This window comes from Motacilla alba, chromosome 5, assembly GCF_015832195.1.
Source record: "Motacilla alba alba isolate MOTALB_02 chromosome 5, Motacilla_alba_V1.0_pri, whole genome shotgun sequence".
In the NCBI taxonomy this organism is placed as follows: Eukaryota; Metazoa; Chordata; class Aves; order Passeriformes; family Motacillidae; genus Motacilla; species Motacilla alba.
In genome coordinates this window covers 50,325,260-50,350,775 of record NC_052020.1, presented here as the reverse complement: position 1 = coordinate 50,350,775, position 25,516 = coordinate 50,325,260, and the positions used below count along the sequence as shown (strand labels likewise).

The 25,516-nt window shown below is 45.8% G+C and overlaps 2 protein-coding genes across 7 annotated transcripts in view; one reads left to right on the top strand and one right to left on the bottom strand.

Annotated features, from left to right (window-relative positions):
- The window catches only part of YY1 (YY1 transcription factor), a 30,173-nt gene extending 22,008 nt beyond the window's left edge, over positions 1 to 8,165 (bottom strand). The window contains exon 1 of the mRNA XM_038137137.1: positions 6,968 to 8,165. Within this exon, the coding sequence (XP_037993065.1) occupies positions 6,968 to 7,664 (697 nt within the window). The 5' untranslated portion in view covers positions 7,665 to 8,165. The remainder of the gene's footprint in view (positions 1 to 6,967) is intronic.
- DEGS2 (delta 4-desaturase, sphingolipid 2) overlaps positions 436 to 25,516 on the top strand; it is a 38,234-nt gene continuing 13,153 nt past the window's right edge. The window contains exons 1-2 of one of the 6 annotated variants that reach the window (XM_038137142.1): positions 16,196 to 16,456; positions 19,454 to 19,566. Coding sequence is in view for 2 of the 6 variants with exons in the window: in XM_038137138.1 (XP_037993066.1) it covers positions 20,139 to 20,220 (82 nt within the window). In the remaining 4 variants the exon portion in view is untranslated. Of the gene's footprint in view, positions 6,330 to 16,195; positions 16,457 to 18,728; positions 19,567 to 19,629; positions 20,221 to 25,516 lie in introns of those variants that run through there. The other 5 variants (XM_038137143.1, XM_038137141.1, XM_038137139.1 and 2 more) reach the window with 5 other exon arrangements.

Below are 25,516 nucleotides of genomic sequence, written 5' to 3'. Positions count from 1 at the left end.
TTTGACTGTTTGATGACATTCGTAACACCGACAAGTTTTCATTTCCTGCCTCACATCAGATGCATGACGTAACTAGGAAATTCTCTATACATTCTTAAAGATCTTCTTTCCTTCCCTAGCACAAAGGTTTGCTATTCCACAGTGCTTTCTTGCTATTTGAGGACCAAACTGAAAGCCAGCCTGCAGTGGCTTTACTTCCCAAATGCCTGCCAACAGAAGTCAATTCCACAGCTATATAATTCCACAGACTACTGGAGCAAAACACAAAAAAACTATAAACATGTTTTACTCTATCAAAGCAATATAAGAGAAATTATTTTTAGTGTATTAACAGTTATATGAAAATAAAAAAACACCACATTTTCCTATAACAAAAAACTGCACACAGTTCCAAAAACAAATTTAAGCCAAAACAATAAAATACAAACCAGTTACCTTGAAGTGTAATGTTAGGCTAATATTTCTGAAAAAGTAGCAGCAGACTTCAGTACCTCTTTAGTATCGTGACCATCCTGTGACATTATGAGGTCATTGGGAAAACAAAACAAAAACACACAAAAAAAACTCCCCACTTTTTTAGAGGAAGTCTGGAAATGAAAACATTTTACCAATGTCCTCTATGCACAAATTTACTTTATTTGAGATGGCCTATCAACCTGGACTAGGCAGCTCAAAGTCTGGAAGGCAAAGTGCAAGCAAACTTTCACTCAGGCTGAGCTGATCATTCTCGCTGCTAACTGGGCAAGTTAACTGTTTGCTGGTTTTCACGTTCAAGCAAATTCTGATGCCCACTACAGGCAAATTACCGCCCCCTTTTCCTCTCATGAAGCACCAGAGAATCAAACATACAGCATCCAAAGCAAAGCACAGACACAACCTTGAAATTGCAGTCACACCTCTGGATGCCACCCATGCGAGTCACATATGGACAGAACCATGGAGCCAGTCAGGTAAAAAAATTAACTACGATATATACTGTCTGATCTACTTTGTTTTGTCCCTTAAAACCACCTGTGAGCAGAGCAGACTCAAACATAAGGCATTCGGCTGAAGCACTGTTCTTATAAATCCAATGAACTTGGAACACAATTTTAATGGCCTCCCCCTACATCCTTCTATGTCAACTTGCATTAAGGTAGATACTTAGTCTAAACTGGGCTGTTCTATGCACCTTTTTAGGACATACCCAAACACATCCTCATGTTCAGTGTCCTTCCATGTGCACGTCTCTCACTGCCCCCTAAATATGGGCAATACACATATTGAACCAGATCCACTTAGGTCCTTCAAAGCAAGTTTGTCAAACATTTTTCTACTAAGATCAGTGAAAGTTCAGTGTTCAGCCAATTGTATGTTTTGACTCTGGTGAAACAACCTAAAGTTTTGAGAGAACCAAGCCCAAGTATTGAATGAAATAGGAAGAACCAAGATTACTGGAATGAAACTAGTAACTCATGCAACAAATCAATAACAAAACATGGTAGAACCTGCTTCCCAATACTTTACTGACCACATCTTGCTCCTATTACCACAATTTCTCCATCTCTTACAGCCCTTCTACTACACAGAAAAATCCACCCACCCTGGAATCCCATTATTTTGTGCATTTCTTGAGCTGCAGCTGACAACTCTGGAACTCCCCAGCTTACTAAGATGACCTTCTTAACTCTCAACCCAAGAAGCTCTGTCATTATTTTTTCCTCAGTTTTATTCTTGATTTTCCTTGTTAGTCTTTCACCAAATCTCTGGCCATCCTCCTCCTGTATTACTGAGCAGGGAGAAAGCATTGTTGTTCAATCAGTTTTCATCTGAGGAAAACAGGGTGCAAAAGAGAACTTTCGAGATACACCTGGTAGCAAAGCAATGACACCTGATCCTACAGCTTCCTCCTCAAGGCACCAAATTAAAAGACATTCTACTTAGCCACTAAAAGGATGAACATTTAAGCTTAAAATATGATCACACAGTTAAACACATTTGCTTTTAGGAACAGCTGAAAAGCAATTACAGGATAAAGGATGCTTTCGGCAGCTGTGCAGTACCAAGGCACTGTGGTAACAGCTTGGTTATTGCTACCACATTGCAATCTCCTCAGGCAAATTAGTTCATTGGTCATGTTTGGAAGCAAAGAACTGTAATTAGCTTGTTAAATAATACAGTTATTTAGCAGACACTTCTGAATGTTAAAATTCCATTTTGCACAGTATGTCATTTTTTAACCTAAACGGCTGCTAGGTTACTTTCCTTCTGACGTGCCTTGCACACAGATGGAGAACAGGTTCTTCTTTCCCTGTGTCACCCATCTCTTATTTCACACCACTGAGACGTGAACTGACAAAACCAGAGCATATATCAACAGTCATCATCTGACTTCAGCACTTATGAGACTGTGCTGAAGCACTGTGACCTTCTGAATGGTCAGCACAGGAGTGACTCGAGTGCCCCAGGGAAGGATCCAACAGCAAGTCAGAGGATTGTAGTCTGAAGGTGGGCTAAGAAGTAAATTAACTGAGCCATTTTAGATGGTGACCCACATTCATGTATTTCACTTTCAAAACTGAAAATACATTTAAAACAAACGCAGTGAACAGTCTGCCTTATCACTAGAAAAAATGTCAGGACAGATTCAATACTTACAGCAGAAGCCTATATCATTGTCTTAATCAGAGTCAGAACTAGATTGTCATCTTAATGTTTTAAAGCAGAGAATCACTTTCTGCCTCCATTATAACAAACTCTGTAAGAAGCCCATTACCTATCTGACACTGCAAAGCATTTCGGCCGTGCTTGATACAGCCCCACCACTGAACTAAGTGACTCATCTATCATTTATACTACATAAGACAACTGGCCAGACAGCAGATGGTTATTTTTCTCACCCCTGCAATCTGATCAAGTAAAATGAAAACCTTTCTATTTTTTGAGTCATTGCATGTTTAATAGATTTTGAAGAACCTTCTAGAAACCCAACATGAACTCCCAAACTTCCAAACAGGGTTCACAGCACAGGCTTCCTGTACAATCGAAAACAATTTCCAAACCATACATGTAACTTCTGTGTCTTTGTCTTTCCCATCTAGGAATGGGACACTTGAGCAGTTTAACATCTGTGGGCAATATCTGGTTGTGCTACTTCAGCCCTTAGTTTGCAGACTATGTTTACAATAACGGTTTAAGCCAACACCTATTTCAGGTTTGGAAGCTTGACAGAGGCATTACCTAGAAGATGTAGTTACACTAATCCATTTTTTCGCCTTTGAATTTAAGCCCCAATTGCTTGAAATTTCCAGCATTTGGTGCAACCAGCATTTAAGCACCACCTTCCCAAATGTTCCTGCATGCAAGAATCAGTTTTGTAAGCGCCATCTGACAAAGTGATTTCTCACGATCCTTCCCCTCCCCCTTCACTATTGTGCACCCAACCTGGAAAAACTCACTAAAGACAATGATTCAAGCTAAATGCGGCAAAGATACAAATAAATTCCACTTGATAACAACAATTTTTTCTAGTACTAACTGGGGTGTCTCACTTGGACTACATGCAATTGAACTATATGCAATTTTCTGATACATATATTAGATATAAAGTAAACACACTACAGGAACATGATTGAACTATCCACCATACACCCTCTTCAACCCTTTCAGAAATATACCTTCATTCACTTCTTACTTTCATGAACACATGAAGAAAGACAAATAATTGTATTCTCAAGAACTGAAAAGCTGATCTGAACTAGAACAAGGCACTCATGTTTCAAACTAAACACTTTAATCATGGGTCACAAGTTTGATATCACCATAGATACCAAGGTGATAAAAGAAGTTATCGTAAGTCTAAATTGTTGCCAACAACAGTACTGCAATTTCTAAGAAATGACATAACAAGACAAAGATTAAGTAGTCCCCTTTGGTCGCATTGCTATATATTTCATAGATAATTTCTACACATTTCAAGATGCGCTACAAGACATGTTATACTCATTTATGGAAAAAGATTTATGATTGGTTAAATTTAGTACCACCCCTGTTACAAGCAAACAGTAACAAGGAATTAATTCACATTGTCTTCCCACACTGTGGTGAGCAAAGCGTCCTTCTTCCCAATTCAAATTCCCATGCACAGCAATATAGGGCTCATTGTTTCATCTTGATGCATGGCCTTATTTATCACTTGCCTTTTGATTAACTTTTCACTTAGCTTTTAAAACAGTCAACTGAATCTGCGTGCAAGCAAATCTTTAATTATGTCAAAATACAGATTCAAACCTACTGTATTTCCTCAAAATGAAGTAGTTTTATTCTTTAGGGAAACTTTAGAACTACCCTTTTGCAAGCCAGTGATTCTAGGTTTATTTGGCCTTTATTTAGTTTGAGGTTTTTGGGGGAGAGTACTCAGGTTGGGGTTTTTTGGGGTTAGGGTATATATCCCTCTGCCTCAAGTTTTGTTTCTTTTTCAATTTCTCTGGCAACAATTCAGCCTCTGATGTTTCAGGGAAAAAAAAGGCAATTTTTTTTTTTTTTAAGAGAGGAAAGAAAATCCCCAGCATTTGACCACATCAGACCTCTTTAAATAAATAAGCTGCATATGAGGTGTAAGAGCATATTCTAATAAAAGTCCAATATTCTCAGTAAAACTTCACAACACTCTCAGCTGAGCAGGTTATTACCAAGGCTGTTTGAAGCTGGCGGGTGGTGTCTGCATGTGCAAAGGGAGAGGAGGTCAAACTTTTTCCCTATATATTTGATTCTAATTTTGCTTTTGGAAGGGCATTTTTTGGCAAGTCAAGTCAGACTAGATATTCTTTATTTTTCTGCATCATGGATATATTGAGTTAAATGCAGCAATGCAATTCAAGGTCCAGTAAATTATAAGTGGGTATCATTCCTACTGAGCTCCATGGTCATGCTCCTAAACAAGAAAACGACCAAAATCAATAAGGCTACCCCTGATATAAAAGCTGTGTAGGTGGGAAGAGAAGCAGATTTATTGATTATACACATGCTTCACTTTGGCCAAGTAATAATTAGCATGCAGTCCTAAGGAAGCATCCTATCAGGCACTCTGCATTTCCGAGTGCAAATGCATGATAGAAATTGTCAATTGATGTCAGCGAGGTCCTGTATCCTGCCAGCTCATGAGTCATACAGCCACTTGCATTCAGCTACCTCCAGCAGCTTCCACAAGCCAGCAGACTACATTACTTTATATTATCTTTTATCTTTCTTGGATGGTCAGTTCTAATAAAACTACTAGCAAGGGAATTTATTCAGTTTCATACAGTGATACAGAAGCACACAGAACACCATCCTACTAAATAGTATATGGAAAACTCTTCATGAAGAAGTAAAGAACTTCAATCAAACTCACTGGGTTGTCAACTGACATGCCAATAGTGTCAGATAACTCTGTGAAACTTGCTAAAGCAGTCACCTGTACTTAAAAAGAGAGCAAAAATCCATGCCACTGTGCTTTCCATCTTTTCAGGCAGGAGAACTCAGCTCTCCAATACACCTTCCCTTCTACACTGCCCTTTCTAACAATTTCTAGTCATTTACAAGCATCGCAGACTACAAACATTTTCGACTAAATCAAAAGCTTCAAGAGTATCTCTGTCTTCCTAGACTCCTTCTAAAAATTTTAAAAGAGCACAAAAAATTACGATATGCAGGACAGATTACCAACTTACTATTCAAAAAACACCCACCAATTTAAATATTAGGTGAACTGTATTATTCAACCTCTTTTTGTCACATTTATGTAACTTATGGACAGAACTCTGATTACAGAGCATTGCTGCTGGCAATATATTTGTGTAAAAATTAAAAGAAAAATAATAAAGTGGGTAGGGCAGGTGCATGTCAGCTTTACTCCAAGTCTCATAGATACTAAACACCCTCACAAGATTTTACTGCCTTTAAAAGACACTCCTACACATGCACCAAAAAAAAAAAAAAGCCTCAAAAAACAGAATCTCCCACAAAGTCTCCCTATGCCTACTTAAAAAGCTTATTTAAAGCTTCAGACCTAGTCGAGGAAAAGCCCGACGGTTTTCGAGCGCCAGCCAGGAATTGCCCCTTTGCCGCCCGCGGCTCCCAGGGACGGAGGTCAGCTCCGGGGCCGCCCCTCCCGGCCGTCACCCCCGGCGCCCCTCGGGCTCTGAAGGGCCGCTCGTTTGCGGCCGCCCCCTCCGAGCCGGCGGGAGGCGCGGGCAGCCCCGCGGGGGCGAAGAGCGGCTTCCCCTCGCCGGCACCGCGGGCTCCGGGCGGGGAGGCCCCACCCACCGCCCGCCCGGCCACCGCAGCGGGCCCCGGGCGAGCTGTACACGGTATTTCGGGGTTCGCCGTCCCCGGGCCGGGGAGCCGCGGGGTCGGGGCGGGCGAGTTTTCGCTCGCACATCGCGGTCGCGGCCCGGCGCACACGCCTCACCCGCGGCCGCGGGGCGGGAGCGGAAAGGCAGGCAGGGAGCCGGGGAAGGGCGGCGGGACGGGACACGGGGGAGAAGGAGGACAGAGGGCGGCGGCGGCCGGGGGAGGGGAGGGAGTGCGAGGGGCAGGCGCGGAGCGGGCCCCGCGGGGAGCGGCGGCGGGGCGGGGACGGGGGGAGCGCGGGGAGGTTCGCCCCGCACCCCGCCTCCCCCTGCTGCAGAAACTACGCCATTGCGGCCTGGCCCGGGAGCCGGCGGCGCTGCCGCCCGCCCGCGCACCCCCCGCCGCCGCCATCTTGGCGGCCGCCGCCATGTTTGCCTCCTTCCCCCCCGCCGCGGCCGGGCAGGAGCGGCGGCGGCAGCGCAGACCCCGCCATCTTTTCGGGGAGCCGCCATACTTGCCCTGGCGATGAACATGGCGGCGCCCATCGCACACATCAAAACATGGCCTCCCTTCAAAACAAAACTGTCCCGGCCGCACCGCGCGGCCGCCGGCGGGGCCCGCGGCCCAGGGAGGGAGGGGTCCGGCGCGCACTTACCCGAGGCCCACATGGTGACCGAGAACTCCCCCTCCAGGGTCTTGATCTGCACCTGCTTCTGCTCCCATTTCCTGCCGCCGCCGCCCTCGGCCCCTCCGCCGCCTCCCCCGCTCAGGTAACTCTTCTTGCTGCTCTTCTTGCCGCTGCCGCCCTTCTTAACGCGGCCTCCTCCGCCGGCCGAGGAGGAGCCGCCGCCTCCGCTCTTGCTGCCGGCGGCGGCCACAGTGACCAGGGTCTGCTCGATGTACTCGTCCTCCCCGGCGGGGGCCGGCACAGGGATGAGGATCTGGTCCTCGAACCCGTCGTCGGCCCGCAGTCCGTCCGAGTCGTCTCCCCCCACCACCTCCTCGCGGGTCTGCACCAGGATCACCTCCTGGTGGTGGTGGTGCAGGTGGAGCTGCCCCCCGCCGCCGCCGGCCGCGCCGCCGCCCGCCCCGCTGGGGTCCCCGTCCGACACCAGCGGCTGCAGCGCGATCATGGGCTGGTGGTGGTGGTAGTGATGGGGCGGGTGGTGCGGGCCGCACTCCTCGCAGCACTCATCCTCCTCCTCCTCCTCCTCGTCCTCCTCGCCGCCCACCACGGTGGTCTCGATGGTCTCCACCGGGATGGTCTCCACCTCGATCTCGTGCAGCTCCACGATCTCGGCCGGCATCTCTGAGCCGTCCGTGGCGATGTACAGGGTATCTCCCGAGGCCATGGCGGTGCGAGGGGAGGGAACGGGAGCTCCGCGGGCGGCGAGGGGGCTTCGGTCCGCTCCCCTCGGCGGATCGTGGGGCTCGGGCTCCTTTCGCCTGCCCTCCTTCTCCTCCTCCTCCCCCTTCCACACAAACACCAGCGCCTCGCAGCCAGCGACAGGCAGGGAGGGAGGAGGGAGGAGGGAGGGAGGCAGCGCCGCCAAATCCCGGCCGCGCTCCCTCGCGAGACTTCCGCCGCTGCCGCCGAGACGGACCCCAGCCCCGGAGGCCGCTGCCGCCGGACTCGCCCCCCCCGCCGCCAGGCGGCCAATGGCAGCGCCCGCCGCGCCCAGGCGAGAGAAGCGGCCAACGGGGGCGCGCCGTGCCGCAGCGCCCCGCCCCCTCTGCCCCTTCCTGTCCTATCGCGGAGCGCTACGAGCGCGGGGCGCGCCTCCGGGCGCGGAGCAGCCAATTGGCTCGCGGCGCTGTCTCCGCCCCGCCCCGCCCCGCGCGGAAGCGCCGCCCCGGCCCCGCCGCGCGCTCGGGCCCCGCAGCTCCGTGCGCGCTCGGCGGGGGTGGGCGGGTCTGCGCCGCCAGGGGGCGCCGGGGCCGCGCGGCCGTTAACGGGCGGGGCGCGGCTCCGGCGGGCGCGCGCCGCGTCCCGGGCCCGTGTCCCGGGCGGGCCCCGCGGGGAGCGCGGGCCGGCGGCCGCAGCGGGGCCGTTTCCCGGCTGAGCTGCCGGCCCGGGGCCCCGCGCTGAAGGACGTATGGACGGGCGAGCGCCGAGCTGCGGCTGAGCCTTGGGACGCGGGCAGGGTCGGCACGTTTGAGTGTTCCAGTTGAGCTGTTATCGGCACGTGGGAATTTTTCCCCCTCCTCCCTTTATTCCTTTTGGAAAGCCCTTTGGAGGGTGGTGCGTTCCCCACGGAGCGCGGCGCTTTCCCGCAGCCGTGCATGGAGATGCGCACGGACACGCCGGCGGCTTGCGGAGCGCTGGCTCCCGGTGCCGCCGGCAGCCCGGCCTGAAGGCACGGTCGGCGGGGCGATCGGCGGCCGAGTGCGTGAGCTCGCTTACCGAGAAACAGCGTCTAAAATAAGTGAAGCATTGCAATTCAATCACCGCACAAAATTCCAGTACGTGAAGCGATCCCCTCATTTAAACTATCACGTGGAGGTATTTGCCTTAACTATTAACACACCTCTCCGTCCCCGAGCTCCGTTGCTCCCCAGAACCTTTCCAACAGCAGCACAACAGTTCGTGCCTTGCAAATGCAGCGGCTCCGCGCTCTAGTCACACTCCGCTTCCTTCCCCTCTGCCGACTGCTGCAGGACATCCCTTCCTTACCCCATCGAGGAGCCGCAGTGTGCAGAGGGAAAAGTAGCCCTCGTGAGTCTATTGCGTTTGGTTATTAGCTTTGGAGGGGGTCAGGCGTAAATCGGGAGCAGAATTTGGAAGACGCAGCTGCCTGTCTTGATGTGAACAAGCAGATGTTATGGGTAGGGGATGTGGTGCTGTGGACTGAGTAATTGTAAAATGCTCTCTACAGATAGCCAGAAGTCCATCAAAGGGACTGTGTTACCTGCCGTCAGACGTTAACGTGCTGGTGGCTCTACAAGTATGTGCATCTTTAAAAAAAGGAAGTCTTGGATTATACAAAGTAAATTACTACCACCAAAGGTGAGGGTTTTAAAACGAGTCTCACAGGCCTTCTGTACTCAGGGCAAGATTATCTCTTCTTCCTCACTACTCCTTTTTTTCCAGCTGTTATATCACTTTTCCTTCCTCTTTTATGTCAACTACCAGTGCAGATTTGCCTCATAAGTATTTCAAAGGCTGCTATAAGTATACACTCTGTTTAACCTTCACTTCTCAGTACACCATTGCTTTATTTGCTCATATCCCAAATTGCCATGATATAAAAACTGATAAAAGGTTCCTGCTAATAAATACTTTCATCTTCTACCTCATCCTCAAGTGTTCTCCAAGTTAGTCTAGTCCAAATCTCAAGACACCAGTTCTGAGCTTTGCCCTAATGATGAGATTAGGAAATACTTTCCTATTAACTATTAGAAATAGCAACAAATTTACTTGCAGAGATCTGGAATTTCCTTCTCTCCAGTCATGCTCAGCACTCCCATTTTAACAAACTACAAGATGCAGTTTATCATGGCAAAATTCTCACAAACTGAAAGGCTGTTTTTAGATCCCGTAAAGAGATTTCCAGAACTCTACATATAAATTCTGCCTCTCTGTTTATAGCTGGAAGGACAAGTGTACCAGCGTGGGAAAAATGGTTCTGTAGCTTTTAACAACAAGATTTCAAAATTAGGATGAAGTCTCTCTAGTCCCTCTGTAAAAGTTACATGTAATAAAAAAAAATTGTGAGTCATTATGGTGTACTTTTCTATTTTTTAGGAGAAATACATCATTCAGTTATACTTTATATTTTAAGCCTGCATAGAGAAAATATTAATGTCACCTACATGTTAGACATGCACTCAGTCCTGCTGTTGAATTCCCATAAGAGCTGACATTGGCATTGGAGCAAGTGGGACTGGGCCTGAGTGGATTATTTTGGGTGAAGGGTTTTTTTTGGTGATAGTGTAAATGAGCTTTGTCAAATGCAAGAACAAAGTCACAAGTCTGTCTTGTTTATTGAGATAAAATATTTGGTTCAGGTCAGTGATAATAGTTAAATAATCTTGCACAACCTTGCTTCATTTTTGTGGTTTTCCTTTTTTTTTTACTGCAAGCAATTATATAATTTCAGAAAAGGCACTTTCAAGTTTGTAAGTATCATAACCACCTCATTTTCAATAGTGTTCTCTTTATCCTGAATGAGCTGATCTGCATAACTTACATTATTTTCCATTAACGGCTTGACAAAAAATATAGCAACAAGGAAAAATAAAGACCTGAAAGCTGCCGAGTGAAAAGGTGTTTAAAAGAAAACTTTGTCCCCTATCCAAATAGCAGCAGAATTTATCCCCTTAACAATCACTTATCTTCTTGCCCTATGCTCCCCATACTCAGAACTCCAGTTTGTTTCCTAGACACATTTAAAAAGCAAGGCATTAAAAGGTTTCATTTAGAAAATGTAAGCCATCCATTGGAAATAAAAGTTATTTTTAAGCATCCCTAAGAAGTGTTTAGGAATATATATTCTTATATTCTGTTACATTATTATATTCTGTAAGCTCTAGATGCCTTAGATTTAGCTGTTTTATTGTGGTGGGGAGAGGGTAAGGATGTTTTTCCCTGGTTTCTTCCCTGAAATCTGCTGCAGGAATTTGTAGTCCACCGTCAGTCTGCAGAAACCAGATTTCCACTTTTCACATGCACACACCCACCAGCATTGTTTTATCTCCACTCTCCCTCTCCGTTCTTGCCACTGCAAAATTCCTGGTAGTAGTTTCAGGTGCCAAGCACACCTGACTGAAAGAACAAAATGTCATGGGTTTTCTCCTGACAAACCCAGCTTCTGCTGTACTCAAAGCCTTCCTTTCTTTTGGATTGAACTGACTCACACATCTGCTTTTCTTAGCACTGGAATGTGCAGGGAAAACCTCAGGAGTCAAAGAGATGGCAACTTCAAAGCCAGCACAAACAGTGTAGTAGTTCTGTACAGAAATCATTTGGACAAGTTAGAAAGCTGCAGGTTACTGAGAAGTCACCTCTTTTCTTTTTGCTGCAGTGTTGTAAAAAAAGGTAGTCCACATTTACCTGAGCCAGTACCATGCACAGGAAAAGGAAGGCAGGAGAATAAAGGAGAGGAAGGAAAAAGAAGACGAGATTCATGCTCTCAAAGACATTTCTTACGCCTCTGAACTTCCTTCAGCTTTTAGCTTTTACATATCCTTGGCATGAAGTACTACAGAAGATTGTATCTGCTGGGTTCTCATTTTAGGGTGAAGAGGTGCATCTGTGTAAGAAGTAGAAAGTTCTGCAGGCAGGTTACTGCCACCATGTGCACTGATGGCATACAAGGATAATTTGAAAAATCATGTTTTGTTTCAATTAACCCCAAAGAATACTAAGCTGAATGAGACTTTCTCAGTTTCACAGGTTGACTTTCTCATTGACTTTCTCAGTTTCACAGGTTCACAGAAAAGCAGAGCTGAGATTGCAAAGGATCTCTAGATAAATTCTAGTCCAAGCCCCAGCTCAAAAGTGGGGTCAAAAAGAGCAAATTGTTCCGAGTTGTGTTCAGCCAAACTTTGAAGATCTCCAATAATGGTGACTCCACAGCCTCTCTGGCCAACTTGTTCCATGTTTGACTGAAAGAAGCTCTTCCCTTATGTTTGATGAAAACTTTGTGGATTGACAATTTGTGCCTGTAGCCTCATGTCCTTTCAATGGGCACCACTAGAACATGGCTATTTTTTTCTTTTTAATTTTAATTTTTATTTGTAATTTTATTTTGCAATTCCTGGAATGCTTAAAGCATTTGTTAAATGCAGACTACCTGCAGAGAAATCAGCAGTGCTGCTCATAGCACAAGAAGGTACAGGGTGCTTGAGGCATTGCAGCACCCTGGTTTGGGAGAACTCTTACAACCCATCTCTGTGCTCAGTATAAGTTATCTCCCTACATACATACATATATATATATATATATATATATATATATACACACACACATATATACGATCAGCAGATAACGGTCAACACTCAACATCATTAGCCACTCAATCAATGTTATGCCTTTACTCTTGTGCAATTTTTTTGCTTGTGGTGATCTAGTTGTTTGCAGCTTCCAGAACTGCAGTTGTCACTGCTGTGTGACTTTGTGTATAGTATCTGGTTTTGTGATATTTATATGAAGAGCTGTTTCTTGTTTCATACTACAGAACTAAAAAATTCTTCTAACCCTTATCTCAGCTGCATCTAGCCCAAACTATGCAGCTCTTCTTTTGAAAATATTTACTTGGCAAATACAGAAGTCTGCTGTATTTTAAGAAAAGAAAGGTCACACACAAATTAATCTATCACAAAGTACAAGTGAATTAACAAAATGATCAATGCTTGTTTTCTAAATATTGGAGTGATTTTTTATGGTTTTTCTTTTTTTACTCTTATTCCCACCCTCTTTATTTTATACCAGAACAAAGGGAAGACATTTGAAGTGTGAAACTTGTGAAATAAGTGAGGTTTTCACAGCCAGCATCTTCAGCCTTCTCTCTTGCCTCTAGCAGGGTTAACACACCCTTTTCCTGATTTGTTTCACCCAGCCTTTCACTGGTTTGCAAAATTCTGATATCCTACTTTTCCTTCTCTTTCTCACACAAACTATTTGTCTAATGTTTAAGAAAAAAAAAAAAAAAAAGGAAATATTAGCCCTCTCATTGTAAGCCAACACCAATCACTAAACTGATAATACTTACATATCTAGTTAAATATGTGGCATGGGATATTTCTTGCTCTTGTGTAAAGAAGAACAGATAGAAAGTCACTCACTGGAGGAAAAGAAAATCAGTAGTTGATAATAAAGGGTACTCTTGCTAACAGTTGTTAATGACTTATCTAGGACTAATGAATAAGTTCTGCCAATTCAAGTTAGCAGGTTTTCTTTGTTATCTTCATCTAGATTGGCCTGTTAATCAATTAAAACAGGTGAAGTCTTGAAGAGAAAAATACCCCAAAACCCAATCAGGAAGACATTTAAAACCTGGAATTTACAATGCCATTAAAACAATTCACTAAATAAGATGCTAATTAGCTGTGCCGTCTTTCCAGAGTCCTTGTCTTAGCTCTTTGCAGCTCTGCAGGAAATTTGGTTTTAACTTTACCTTTATAGTTCTTCATAACTTAGCCTCCTTCATAATTTAGCTTCCTCATCTCCAGCTGATCTAGTATAACTAATATAATAAAACCATGCCTGGCTTTATGGCCCACTAGATTCTGCTACAAATGTCGTTGTCCTCTCTCCTCAGATTGCTAATTAAACATGAGGGAAATCCCTGATCCAAATTTGTGTATGGACTCCTACAAAACACATTTAAAGCTTCATTATGGGCATTAGGTTCTGCTTGCTAACCATGACTAGAAACAAACAGTGAACTCTGTGTACACCTCTTTTCTCTGTTTTGCTTTTTGATACTTTTAATAATTGTTTTCTTTGCTGTATCACGTCCTACTACAGATTCTCCTCTTAGTAGCAAATGAAGCAGCTAACAAAGCTACACCAATTAATTTACTGAGAATAGCGCTCTCCTGCATTTGTCATCTGCTTGTGTTTTTGAGGCTGAGCGCAGTGAGGAAATATTTTCTCTCATCAGTCATCTTGAAGAGTGATGGAAAGAGGGTTTGGAATGCCACCTTTCCAAACTAATTTCTAAGTTATGGTCATTAATCACCCCAGTTTCATTAAATTGTTTTTTGTTGTAAGGACACGATCATATAATTAGTTTTTCATGCCATATGAAAGGATACATGAATCAGTGGGACTAATCCTCACTCCCAAAACGTTTAGTCCTTTAATTATGAATGAAAAATACAAATAATTTTTATTGAGTTTTAAACCTGATGATAATAAATGAAGTTTTTGTCCTACATTCCTCATTTCATGGCTGAGGGTATGAAACTACCCTTCCAAAAATCCTCAGTCTTCACAAAAAAAGTCATATTACACCTACAAAATGTAGACAACACAAAAAGCAGAAATTTCTGGGGAATGAATACCTATTAGTTGAGCCCGCATGGTACGATTTCACACCTGCCAGCACAGGCAGTGTATATGAATGCGTGTCCTAACTGCTCACACTGCTCCCTGGGGCCAGGGAGCAAATCTGCAGCTCCTGTTCATGCTGATTGTCCTGCAAATAGCTGGGCTTCCTATCTCTTCTCCTGCATATGCATCCCCTTGGGTTACAGACCTGGTGCTGTAAAGTGCTCAGCTCTCGGCTTCTACTGAAGTCATCAGATAGATCCCAGGAGCATTAAGGAGGATGTAGCCCTAGCGGTAATGTTACATTTAAAAAGAAAAATAGGTTGAAATGTACAAGGCTAAATAAAAATAAGTAAATGAGGTATAAAATGGTACAAAGAAAGCCCAAGGGCAGCTTTTTTAAAATTTTATTTTGTTAAACCAACTTAGCTAGGTTTCCATGAGGAAATAGATATTGTGACTCGACTGACAGTTTGCTAAACTATGAGCAAAACTCTTTAGGTATAGGCAAAGCTGATCAATGGTTTTTCTACTGTGCTTCTACTGGAAGGATTTGTAACTCATCAGAAGAAAGATTGTAATTTTACATTGTGAATTTATAGTCAAACCCTAGTCCATCTTGGAGTGTCTACATATGTTATATATGTCTATATAAATGCTACCTAAAAATATTTCTTAACAATAAAAATAGACTGTGTGACATAATCTTGGGAATTCAGTGCAGTTTGTTATCAAAGTTGTTCTCCAACTGTTCCCTGCAGAGGCAATTCTTCCTACAGAACACACACAGCGAGACATTTTCAAGTGGCTTTTTTCTTCCTCTACTCAAAGTTTAGCCTCTGACTTCAAGAGGCTGAACAAGTACCCCTCTTAACCCCGTGTCACGCCTATTGTCAGAAGTGAGCTCAGCAGCACTGAGATGAAAGGTTTTCAGTGCATCAGGTTGAAACCTGAGTATCGGGAATACGTTTGGGAAAGCAGATCTGCGTGGGGGAGCTGCAGTCCAGAGGGCACTGCCAGACAGACCAGCGACTCCAGTAGGGTGAGCTTTCAGAGGAGAGTGGCATCGATGGTTAGAGGGGAAGAAGAGAAGTTTTCTTCAAGGAGCCACGTTCTCTCATAATTCTGACAACTTGCCTACAGTGAACCCCTGAGGTTCATATTTGGATAGGACATTACAAACGTTGTTGCTGCTTTTTGTGTTATTAAAGTTTTGCCGTAGAATAGAAGTCTAGTTCCCACACTCCACTCAGGAGTTTGTGTCAGGATGTGAAGCTTCCTGAAATGCCCGAGATTGCAGGGATGGTGGCATAAGGTGTCCATGGGGGAAGTACTTACGGTGTGTAACAGCAAACGCGTCTTGCGAGAGAAAGCAATTGCAAATCCTTTGGACAACATAATCTGCTGCGTGGAATAAATTACTTAGTAGAAAGATTATGATTCTTTAGAAAAGAAAAAAAAAAGTATCACGAGAAAAAATATTTATCTAGGAGAGGAAATTGTTTCCATGTGAATTCTGCAGGAGCGATCTGTATACATTATGTACTGGATCACAGCGGCATCGTTAGTTACACCAGCCCCGCGTTTGTTAACCTCCAGACAAAACAGTTTTAACTTCCTTAAGGACGTATTTCTAAAGGAAGCGAGAACACTCGAGCGCTACCAAACCAAGTCCGTCGCTCTTGCTTAGTGAGCCCTTCCTCAGGCACCCTTCCGGTGATCTCCGTTACCTTGGCGTGCCGCTGGGACTCTGGGAGGAACGAGGTGTCTCGGAGGCCGAGCGGGGCGGGCGCGGTCCTGTGCGGAGGTCACGCGGTCCCTGCCCGCGCTGGCGGCGCGGCGGCGGCAGGGGGCGCGCTGCGCTCGCCGCGGGGCGGCGGAGGGCCCCGGGGCCAGCGGGGCGATGCCGCTCCGCTCCCGCCGCGGGCGGGCCGGCACTGCCGCAGGACGGGGCCAGCCCAGCCCTGGCTGCAGCGGAACTCTGCTTGGAGCCCTTCGGCCCGCAGCCGCCCCCCGCCCGAGCTCCTCCCGAGGCTCCTGCACCGGCTCCTCAGCACCTTGGTTTGGTCAGTTCAACTCACAGCTCTAGCACAGAGTTAACCCGATGGAAAGAGAAGTCCAGGATGACCCCGGGAAGGGTCAGCACAGGTGAGATGGGAAAACAAACGAGGTCTTATTGGCAAATTGTTTCTCTTGAGCTTACTTCGGTATGGGCGTGTGCTGGCATGGCTCATCAACAAACTATGCTGCCTATGAAAATCTGACTTTGTTCAATGAAGTACGTCACATTGTAAATGTTGACAGTAGTTGCATCAGGTCAGAGAGTGATACCAAATTCAAAATGACAGCAAAATCTTCAATAAAAAATCAAATATTATAGCTATGTTTTCTTCTGGTAATGAAAGAGAAGAAAGTAGGTAATGCAGTTACTGAAAATACAAGTCTGTCATGGGACAAGGGGCTCTTACTTCAGAGGAGAAAACAATTTATTTAGAGATAAAATTCCCAGACATCTTTATTTTAGTTCCAGAACAGCAACTTAAACAAAGATTAGTTGTTGGCAACCACAAGAAGAGGAGTTAAGACCTGCACACCAGGGAAGAATTAGTATACCTCAAACTACCAAGGCTGGCAGCAGTCACTAGGAGACATATGCAGGTCTTCCTGCTGTGTTTACTCTGTCACCTGTCCTTTTCATGAGCAGAAGGAAGTAACTGTGTTGAATAGCAGACATGCATTCATGTTGGCAAGCCAGCTGATGGAGAAGCACCTTTGGGTGAGGAAGGGCGAGTCTGCCTAGATGTGTGGAGCTGTGGACCAGTATGTCTTGAATCAGAGCTGTATGTCTTAGGCCATGTCCTCAGTGGAGCAAAGGACTTTTGTCTTTTTTACCCTGGGATGCTGGAAATTAGTGTGATGTGTACTTAAAACTATGTAAATTAGATATTTTGATGGTACCTTGCACAGAGACATCAATTGTGTTCCTTCTCCTGAGTGTGTTAGGAATTTCCCTCAGTTAGGCTTCCCAATAGTTCCCAGAAATCCAGAACAACTATGGGAAATTAAATGAGAAAGGGGAGGCTACAGCTGAGAGACCCCAACCTTGTGAAGCACATTTGAACTGTGTAAAGTGTAGTGACTTTGTGAATCTGTAGAGTTTACAGCCATTACAATATTCATTAAAAGGGCTATTATTGCTAGGTGCCATTAACACCCCTCCCTCCCTTTTCCATTGTGAATGATTTTACTAGGATGCTGTAAAACTAAAGATGCCAATTGGTCAGAACTGGGTAATGCTTTTGCCAATTCTAGAAGATGATCTAAAGCTGGTGTTTCTTGTTTGTCTGGCGTCCACAATTACTCTTGAATTACTATTATTTGTTTGGCTTTTTATAGAAATATAAAGCATGAAATTCTTTTCTCAAAACCAGATGCCAACTCACTGGAGACAGAAAAGTTTTCTGTTCTTCTTATGTGGTGAGGTTGTGTCTGTAGTAATGAGCTACATGAAGGAGGTGCTGTTTGCCACAAAGGAGATATTAAGTTTCCATGTGTAACTTACCATAATGCAATAGCATTGGACAAGCCTTGGGGTGAAGTCATATTTGTTTTCTTTGTAACTGCATGGACTGCCCCACTAATTTCTTTTTTAGTCACCTTCAGCACACCTGAGCAGGAAGTGACAGAAGGGTGTCATCACATTTAGTGTCTTTGGCTTCTCCACGGGTACTGTCAACACACCAAAACATTTGAGCCAATTAAAGGTTTAGGCTGAGATACCGATGCATCTGCTCTCTGAAAAATCCATTTATTCTGGAAACACGTAATAACCTTAACTTGGATTAACAGTCCCTTATCTGGGTTGGACCCTGCGACGTCATGGGCAAGCACCAAACTTGTGCTGGAGCAATAGTGAAGAAACCATTGTACTTACAGAGAGCTGAGCTGTGAATGCAAAATGGTTAAACTGCTGCTCCTGCTGCGGGTAGAACTGTTTCCCTTTCCACCATAGCGCTTCCACTCAACCTGCTTTGCACCTTTCATCATGCAAGGGTTTACATTTTAAGCTGGAAGAGAGCATCCAAAGGAGGGCAACAAAGACAGTGAAGAGCCTTGAGGGGAAGCTGTATGAGGAACTGCTGAGGTCACTTGGTCTGTTCAGCCTGAAAGAGACTGAGGGGAGACCTCACTGCAGTTACACCTTCCCTTGAGGGGAAGAGGAGGGGCAGGCACTGATCTCTGCTCTGTGGTGACCAGTGACAGGACCCGAGTGAATGACCTGAAGTTGTGTCAGGGAGGTTTAGGTTGGATATTAGAAAAAGGTTCTTCACCCTGAAGGTGGTTGGGCACTGGAACAGCTCCTCAGGGCAGTGGTCACAGCCCCAAGCCTGACAGAGTTCAAGAAGCATTTGGACAATGCTCTTGGGCACATGGTGTGACTCTTGTGGATGGTCCTGTGCAGGGCCAGGAGGTGCACTCAATGGTCCTTGTGTGTCCCATCCAACTCAGCTTCTCTGATGCTGTGATTTAGACAGGGAAGAAAACCCTAACTCTCAAAAAAGCTTCCTAAAGCTTCCTAGCAGTCAAGTCGGGGTTTTGGGTTCATGGGTTGGTTCATTGTTGGTGTTTTTTAGCCCTTGGTGTCACTGTTCTACCAAGACATCTTAAATAGGCCAATATAAGAGTTGATAGTGTTGCCAGTGTTTGTAGACAAAAATTCTTGTTGAAAAATATTTACATCTCATATTTTCAAGGCTGCTTTTTTGTCCCTTTTAACTTCCTTCTGTAATAGGCATTTTTAAGGGTAGGATGGAATGGGGGGGTTCTAGAGACTTTCATATTGAAACAGAATGAAACGAAATTGGAGCTGATCCACATGTGATGTTGTTGGAAGGACTAGTGATAGGGACAGGTATTATGAGTGAAGATGGACAGGAGGTCAGGTATGGACTTGCAAAAGAACATAGTGGGAACAAGGGCAGCACTTTAATTTTGGGGTTTGTGTGTAGAAACATCAGTGTGTAACGTGTAACTCTATGAATCAGAGAGGCTAGAGAGGTTCATAAGGTTACCTTAGTTTTAAGGCTAGCAAGTCTTTACCTGGTTTTGTTACCAGGGTAGCAGTGTGATTTCCTGCTGCTCCAGCAGGGACAGTCCCTAGGAAATGGGCCGCAGACTACCAGGAGTGAAGTGCTATGCAGCCAAGGGCTAGATTCTGCCGGGACAGCTCACGAAGATTGTCAGCACGCCAAGGAAAGGTATGTCAGTCGTTGGTCGCCTTTGCACTGTTCTAGGTCTTCCACCTCTGGGAGGAGCTCACTCAGCTGGGTTTTGCGCTAATCCACGGTTCTGCTTAGGGCTCTGTCACTGGATTTAAGGCGTTTGCACTGCCTTTGCTTTCCAAAACCTGTGTCAGGAAGTGCCCGGGCACCTGCAGCGCTGGAGTTCCCCTTGTGCTTTGGAGCCGCCCGAGGCAGCGATGATGTAGTGGCTGTGCCGAGCCCCGGTGCTGGCAGCGGCACGACGGGGATCGCCACTGCCCTGCAAACACGCCCACCCCACACCTCTCCCGGCTCTCCTCGAGCTCCCGGCAGCACGGCGAGCCTCGGCCGCCCGTCCCCTGTCCCCAGAGTCAGCCCCGGGGCACCTTCTTCCCGCCGGACTCCCCCTGACATCCCGGCGGGGCTCTGCAGCTCCCCCGGCTCCTGCCACCCGAGCGAAGCCGCGGAGCTGTCCCGGTGCCGCCCGCGGGGCGGGGGCGGGCGGAGGAGCCGCCCCTCCGCGGGCGCGGAGCTATAAGGACAGCGCGGCGCGGGGCGCAGCCGGCGCCATGGGGAACCGTGTCACCCGCGAGGACTTCGAGTGGGTCTACACGGAGCAGCCCCACACGCAGCGCAGGAAGGAGATCCTGGGTACGACGGGGAGTCCGGGAGCGGCCGCGGCGGCTCGGGCAGCCGGGCTGGGCTGCGCTCCCGGACGGGAAGGAACGGGCGGGGCGGGGGATCCGCGCCGGGACCGCCGGTGTCGGTGCGGCTCGGGCTGGTGTCCAGGCTGCGGAGAGCGAGTGCCGCAGCCCGGTGGGCTGTTGGGTGCGTCCCTCGAGGAGTGGAGCGCTCCCAACTCTCTGCCGTCCGGAGGCAGCGGCGGGGATGCCGCGGCCGAATGGAGCCCGGCTGCGCCGAGCCGGGTCACCGGGTGGCACCGGCGACGGGGCGGCACGGGCTGTGCCCAGCGCCCGCCGGTCCGCACCGCGCCCCGGGAGCGGCCGCTGCCGTCGGGGTGCTGCGGGCGCGGGCCGGGAGCCCTCCTGCGGGCACGTGTTCCCGGTGCCTTGGTAGCGCATGAAAGTAAACGGACGTGCGGGTCCGATCCTCTGGAGGACAATAGCAAGTCCCCGCTGCTTGTCGGGGACAAGGTACACTCCCGTATTTTCGTGCTGTACACGCAGCGCTTAACTGCGCACGGGAGTGTGGTGGGTCGGGAGGCTTCTTCTTTGGGGGGCGGTTTGGGCTGAAGATCGTTTTCGAGAATAATTGATAATTCAGAATTGCCACAGAGTGGCAATCTCCTAAAAATACATTTTCAACTTTTTATTAACAAAAAAGATTTTTATTTTTCCACCTCTTTTCATTTGGGTGGGTTGGTCGTTTTGTTTTCTTCCCTGTTATGAGTAGGATGAACTCTTTAAAGAACTTTTATAAAAAGGCAGGGGAACTTCCGACTGAGTTGCTGCACAAGGTATATAGTAATTAGGTGCAGTTTTTTAACTCCCCCACAATCTTACAGATTAATCCAGGATTAATCTAAATTACAAAAACATTTCCGGTATAGTTGCAGTGGTGGAATATCCACGTCCAGGTTTGAATTACATCCAGGAAAATAATAATTATTTGACTATGCAATCATGATAGTCAAGTTACATCAGTACAGTAAATGATGCTTCTTGCTGTTGTGCTCCTCATCCCTTCAGTCAAGGGGACTACATTTCGGTGAGCTAAGGATGGGAGCTGTATGGTGGGTCTCTGCCCTTGCTTGTGTTTTTGGTTGTGCTATAGAATGGAGAGTGCAAACCATGATGAAGCTGTAAGGAGGTACTTGGACTCCCTTGTTGCAGCAAACTCTTTTTAGGACTCTTCAGCAGCACACTTGCAGAGGTTTTGCTCACCCCCTCTTTGAGTTAAGAACAAGCAATTGGAATCAAGGTCCATCTCCTTCTTTACAGCTTCCCCTGCCCTAGCTGTGGGAGTGGAAGGAAGGGCAGAGAGAAATACAACATGGAAAGAGAGACATGAATGATCTGTGTCTGATAAGGCAGAATGGATTATAAAGCTAGTGTCACAAATACCAAACACTACCAAAAGTTACTGAAACTATCATAATACACCACACGATATTTGTATAATGATCCTCACTCTATTATCCAAAACCTAAGGTAACCTAGTATTCAGAGAATATAGATACCAAAGTGTTTAGTGTCTGCTAAGCTGGAGTACACAGTACGAATCTTAAATACATGTGAACAAATATCTATAAAAATCCATGTATTTTACATTTTTGTGTACAGCAATGCCTTGGGGACAGCATTCCATGCTGGTAAAGGAACTATTTCCTTCCCAATGGGTTAATGATTTAGTTGCTAAGCACTGAAGCTTGATTGTTCTCTGGGCTGCAGCTTTTTAAAATGTTGGTCTCTCTCAGGCATGGCTACTTGGATTTAAATACAAATGGGAATTATCTGTTAAGAAAAAAAAAGGGCAAACTGACAAACACATAAGGCAGTTTCTTTCTACATAAGTGGTGTTTCCTGGGCTGTTGTCCCAATATGTTCCTATAGAGCATCTGAAGGTAAAAAAAGTTCATCACAAATTTGTTTGTCCTGGCTTAAGAGTTAGTAGCCCAGCTGTCTGTAAGGCTTTTGTAGTCAGTGACTGTGTCTGAATGTGAGCTCCCTGAGTCCAGTCTCCCTACCATGGGCAGGGACACCCTTTGCTAGCTCAGGTTGCTCAGAGCCCCATCCAACATGTCCTTGAACACTTCCAGGGATGGGCCATCACATCTTCTCTGGGCAGCCGGTTCCAGCTGAGCTGCAAAGCTGTGAGCAGTGTTTGTCAGCTGGGCTGGCTGGAAACTGGCTTTGTGGCAGGACACTGCTGCACTAGATGAGGCTTGTCATTCCTAAAGGCTATAATTATACCAGCAAATAGATCAACGTTTTGCACAAGGGAGAGGAGATATTGTCTCTCTTATCTCTTTGTAGTATCTAGGTATTAAAATGTAGCTTGTGCTTAGTACTGTCTGTGTGCAACTGCTTCTGACTTAGAGTGGAGATCTCTTGCCAAGCTGGCACTTGGACCCTGATCACGTTATACATGTTCCTGAACACGTTATTCACGCTTTTCAGTTTATGAAATGGAATTGTTTCATTGCTATTCTCTCGCTGTCTTGTTTATGAAAAGCCTGTTACTGCCTTGTGTCAGGACTGGGATTTGTGTAATGCTGCAGTAAGCTCTGCTAGGGAAAGATCTGGTTAAAACCTTCCTGATGGAAAAGTTTTTTAATCTAGATTGCTTAGCCTTCCTATATAGTTACAAAAATGCAATTAGGGGGAGATATAACATAGAGAGAGCATCTAGTAGAAATAGGATTTCTACTTTTTGTCAGTAAGGATTTCTTAGACTGAAAGACTTGGAGAAACTATGCTCTTGCTCAGTGGGAAGTGTTGATGGCTTTTCACTCTTGACAGATGAAAAAACCATTGCTTAAATGCAGGTAACACCATAATCCTACAATGTCTGGTCATTTCACCTGCAAACAATTTCCCAAATGCATATTGCAATGAGCAATATGTTGTGACATGGGAAGAGTGAGATCACATTTGTGCCATGGGCTGGATCTAACTTTATAAAATTACTTTAAGCTAGACAGAAAATGTCTTGCCTCACAGGATCCTTAGGGAAACACTTGTTTGCTGCTGAGGATGAGAGCTAAATCAATGTTGCTCAGGATAGACCAGGAACATCTGAATATGATCTAACATACAAGAATGCTTAATAGTAATGTAATTAGTTTTTTGGCAAGTTATTTAGGAGTGGAGATGGTGCAAGTGTTTTATATGTATTTTATCTTGTAGGAAGGCTGAGATGTTAGCTCGTGGGGATAGGTAGAACAAAATTAAAAAGCCAAAATCCATTTTATTTTAGCATTTAGCTGATCAGAGTATAGTTTTCAGCTCTGCTCTCTTATTTAGAGATTAATCTGCTATTTCTTCCAGCTGTCTCTTTTTAAATCTCACTTCTATGAAAATTCTGGTAAGTTGTATCTGCTGAAATAAGCAATGCATTATGTCCCTAGCCTAAATCAAAGCTCTGAAGTACATGTGCTTCTGGCAAAGAAATGGTGTTTGCCCTTTGTGCTGCAGTGTGTGGGCACAGTGCTGCCCCTGACTGTGAGCATCCTCTGATGAGCACCCAGGAGAGCTGCTGTCCCAGTGCTCATGCCACTTTCCTGTGGGCATCACCTTTGAAATAAATCACATGGGCAGAAAGTGACTGATTAAGGCATTTGTGGTCTTCCACGGGAAATGTATTAAGTACAACCCAAGGCTTCAGCTTAGTCCATATTGCAGATTTTTCAGAAGGAGCTGGAAGCCCTCTTTCTAGCATTCCTACATCCTTTTACTCTGCACTAGCTAATAAACAAATGTAAGCAAGCAGGTTACAGCTGCTGACATAGTGATGTTCTGACAGCATCCACCTCTGCTGACACCGGCAGAGTGGCACCACCGCAGTACTTTCCCTCTGGTGCCCACTTCTGGGTGGCCACTGCCCTTGGACCAGCTAGCATATTTGGAAGCTCGTGGGTGACAAATACAAGACACTTGTCCTAGCACAGTGGACATATAAAACTTCTGTGTAATTAGCTGGGCCGAAAATGTTTCTTATTATTTTGTGTACTGGAAGGGCTTTTTCACAGGAGACTGAAAAAACAGAAGGTGTTGTCATGCAGATTGTCCTCTGTGTATCCTACCTGTGTGCTTGATTCATGCATTGCTTGAATTATTAATAGAATTAATAATAGAATCATATAATATATTGAGTACCAGGTACATCATCAACTAGATCAGGTTTTTCAGAGCCCCAACCAGCCTGTCCTTGAACGTTTCCAGGGATGAGGCATCTGCAGCCTCTCTGGGCAACCTGTGATAGTGTTTCACCACCCTCATTGTAAAAAATTTCTTCCTTATGTCTCGATTAAATGTCTCCTCTTTTAGCTTGGAACTATTACCCCTTGACCTATCACAACAAGCCCTACTAAGCAGTCAGTCCCCATTATTCCTATAAACCCCCATTAGATGTTGAAAGGCAATAAGGTCCTCCTAAAGCCTTTTCCTCCCCAGGCTGAACAGCCTCCATTCTCAACTCTCTCTCTTTCCTTACTGGAGAGGTGCTCCAGCCCTCTGACAATTTTCAGCCCTCCTCTGGACTTGCTTCAACTCATCCATGTCATTCACCAGGGACTTGGGTGTGCTGAGCTTTCATAAGCAGGTTTTAGAGCTGAGCTGCTCTAAAAACACTATAATGTTAGAAAACATAAATATATAAACTGTCTACTTTTGTTTTGCGTATTTATTTGGTACAAATACCAGCTCCAGCATAGGACATAGAGTAGTAAAGCTTACATCCTGTGCCTCATGTCTCTTTTATCTGTGTTGGCAGGGACCCATAATCAATAGAATGTAGTCCAGGACAGCAGTATCACAGGTTTTTTTTTTTAATCTTACTTCCCTTTAACAAACCTTCTAAGTGTCTTATGCAGAGGAGTATGTCCACTTTGACTGTGGACAGTCAGTATGCTGCACTTGGGGTGAAAAGAAAGGAAAATTAAGAAATTAAATTTCTTCTATTTTTACTACTAGTTTCTCATGGATGTGGGCAAGGCTGCTAGTCCTTTAAACCTCCATCACCACTGTCTCTGTGGGCAGCTCCTGCTCTTGTTCACTTTCAAATCCCATGTGTACTAAAATATGCAAGTGTGAAGTATGTGGTGTCACATCAATGAGAAATTGTGTCTGGTGCCATCATTGGGACTTGCCTGAGTTATCTCAGGGACAGGATCAGTAGGACAGAGAATGAGTAAGAGTTCAGAACAAGGCATTTGCTGTCTCCTGAGGAGGAGGAACAGCAGGACCTGGTAGCCGATCGTCTGTCC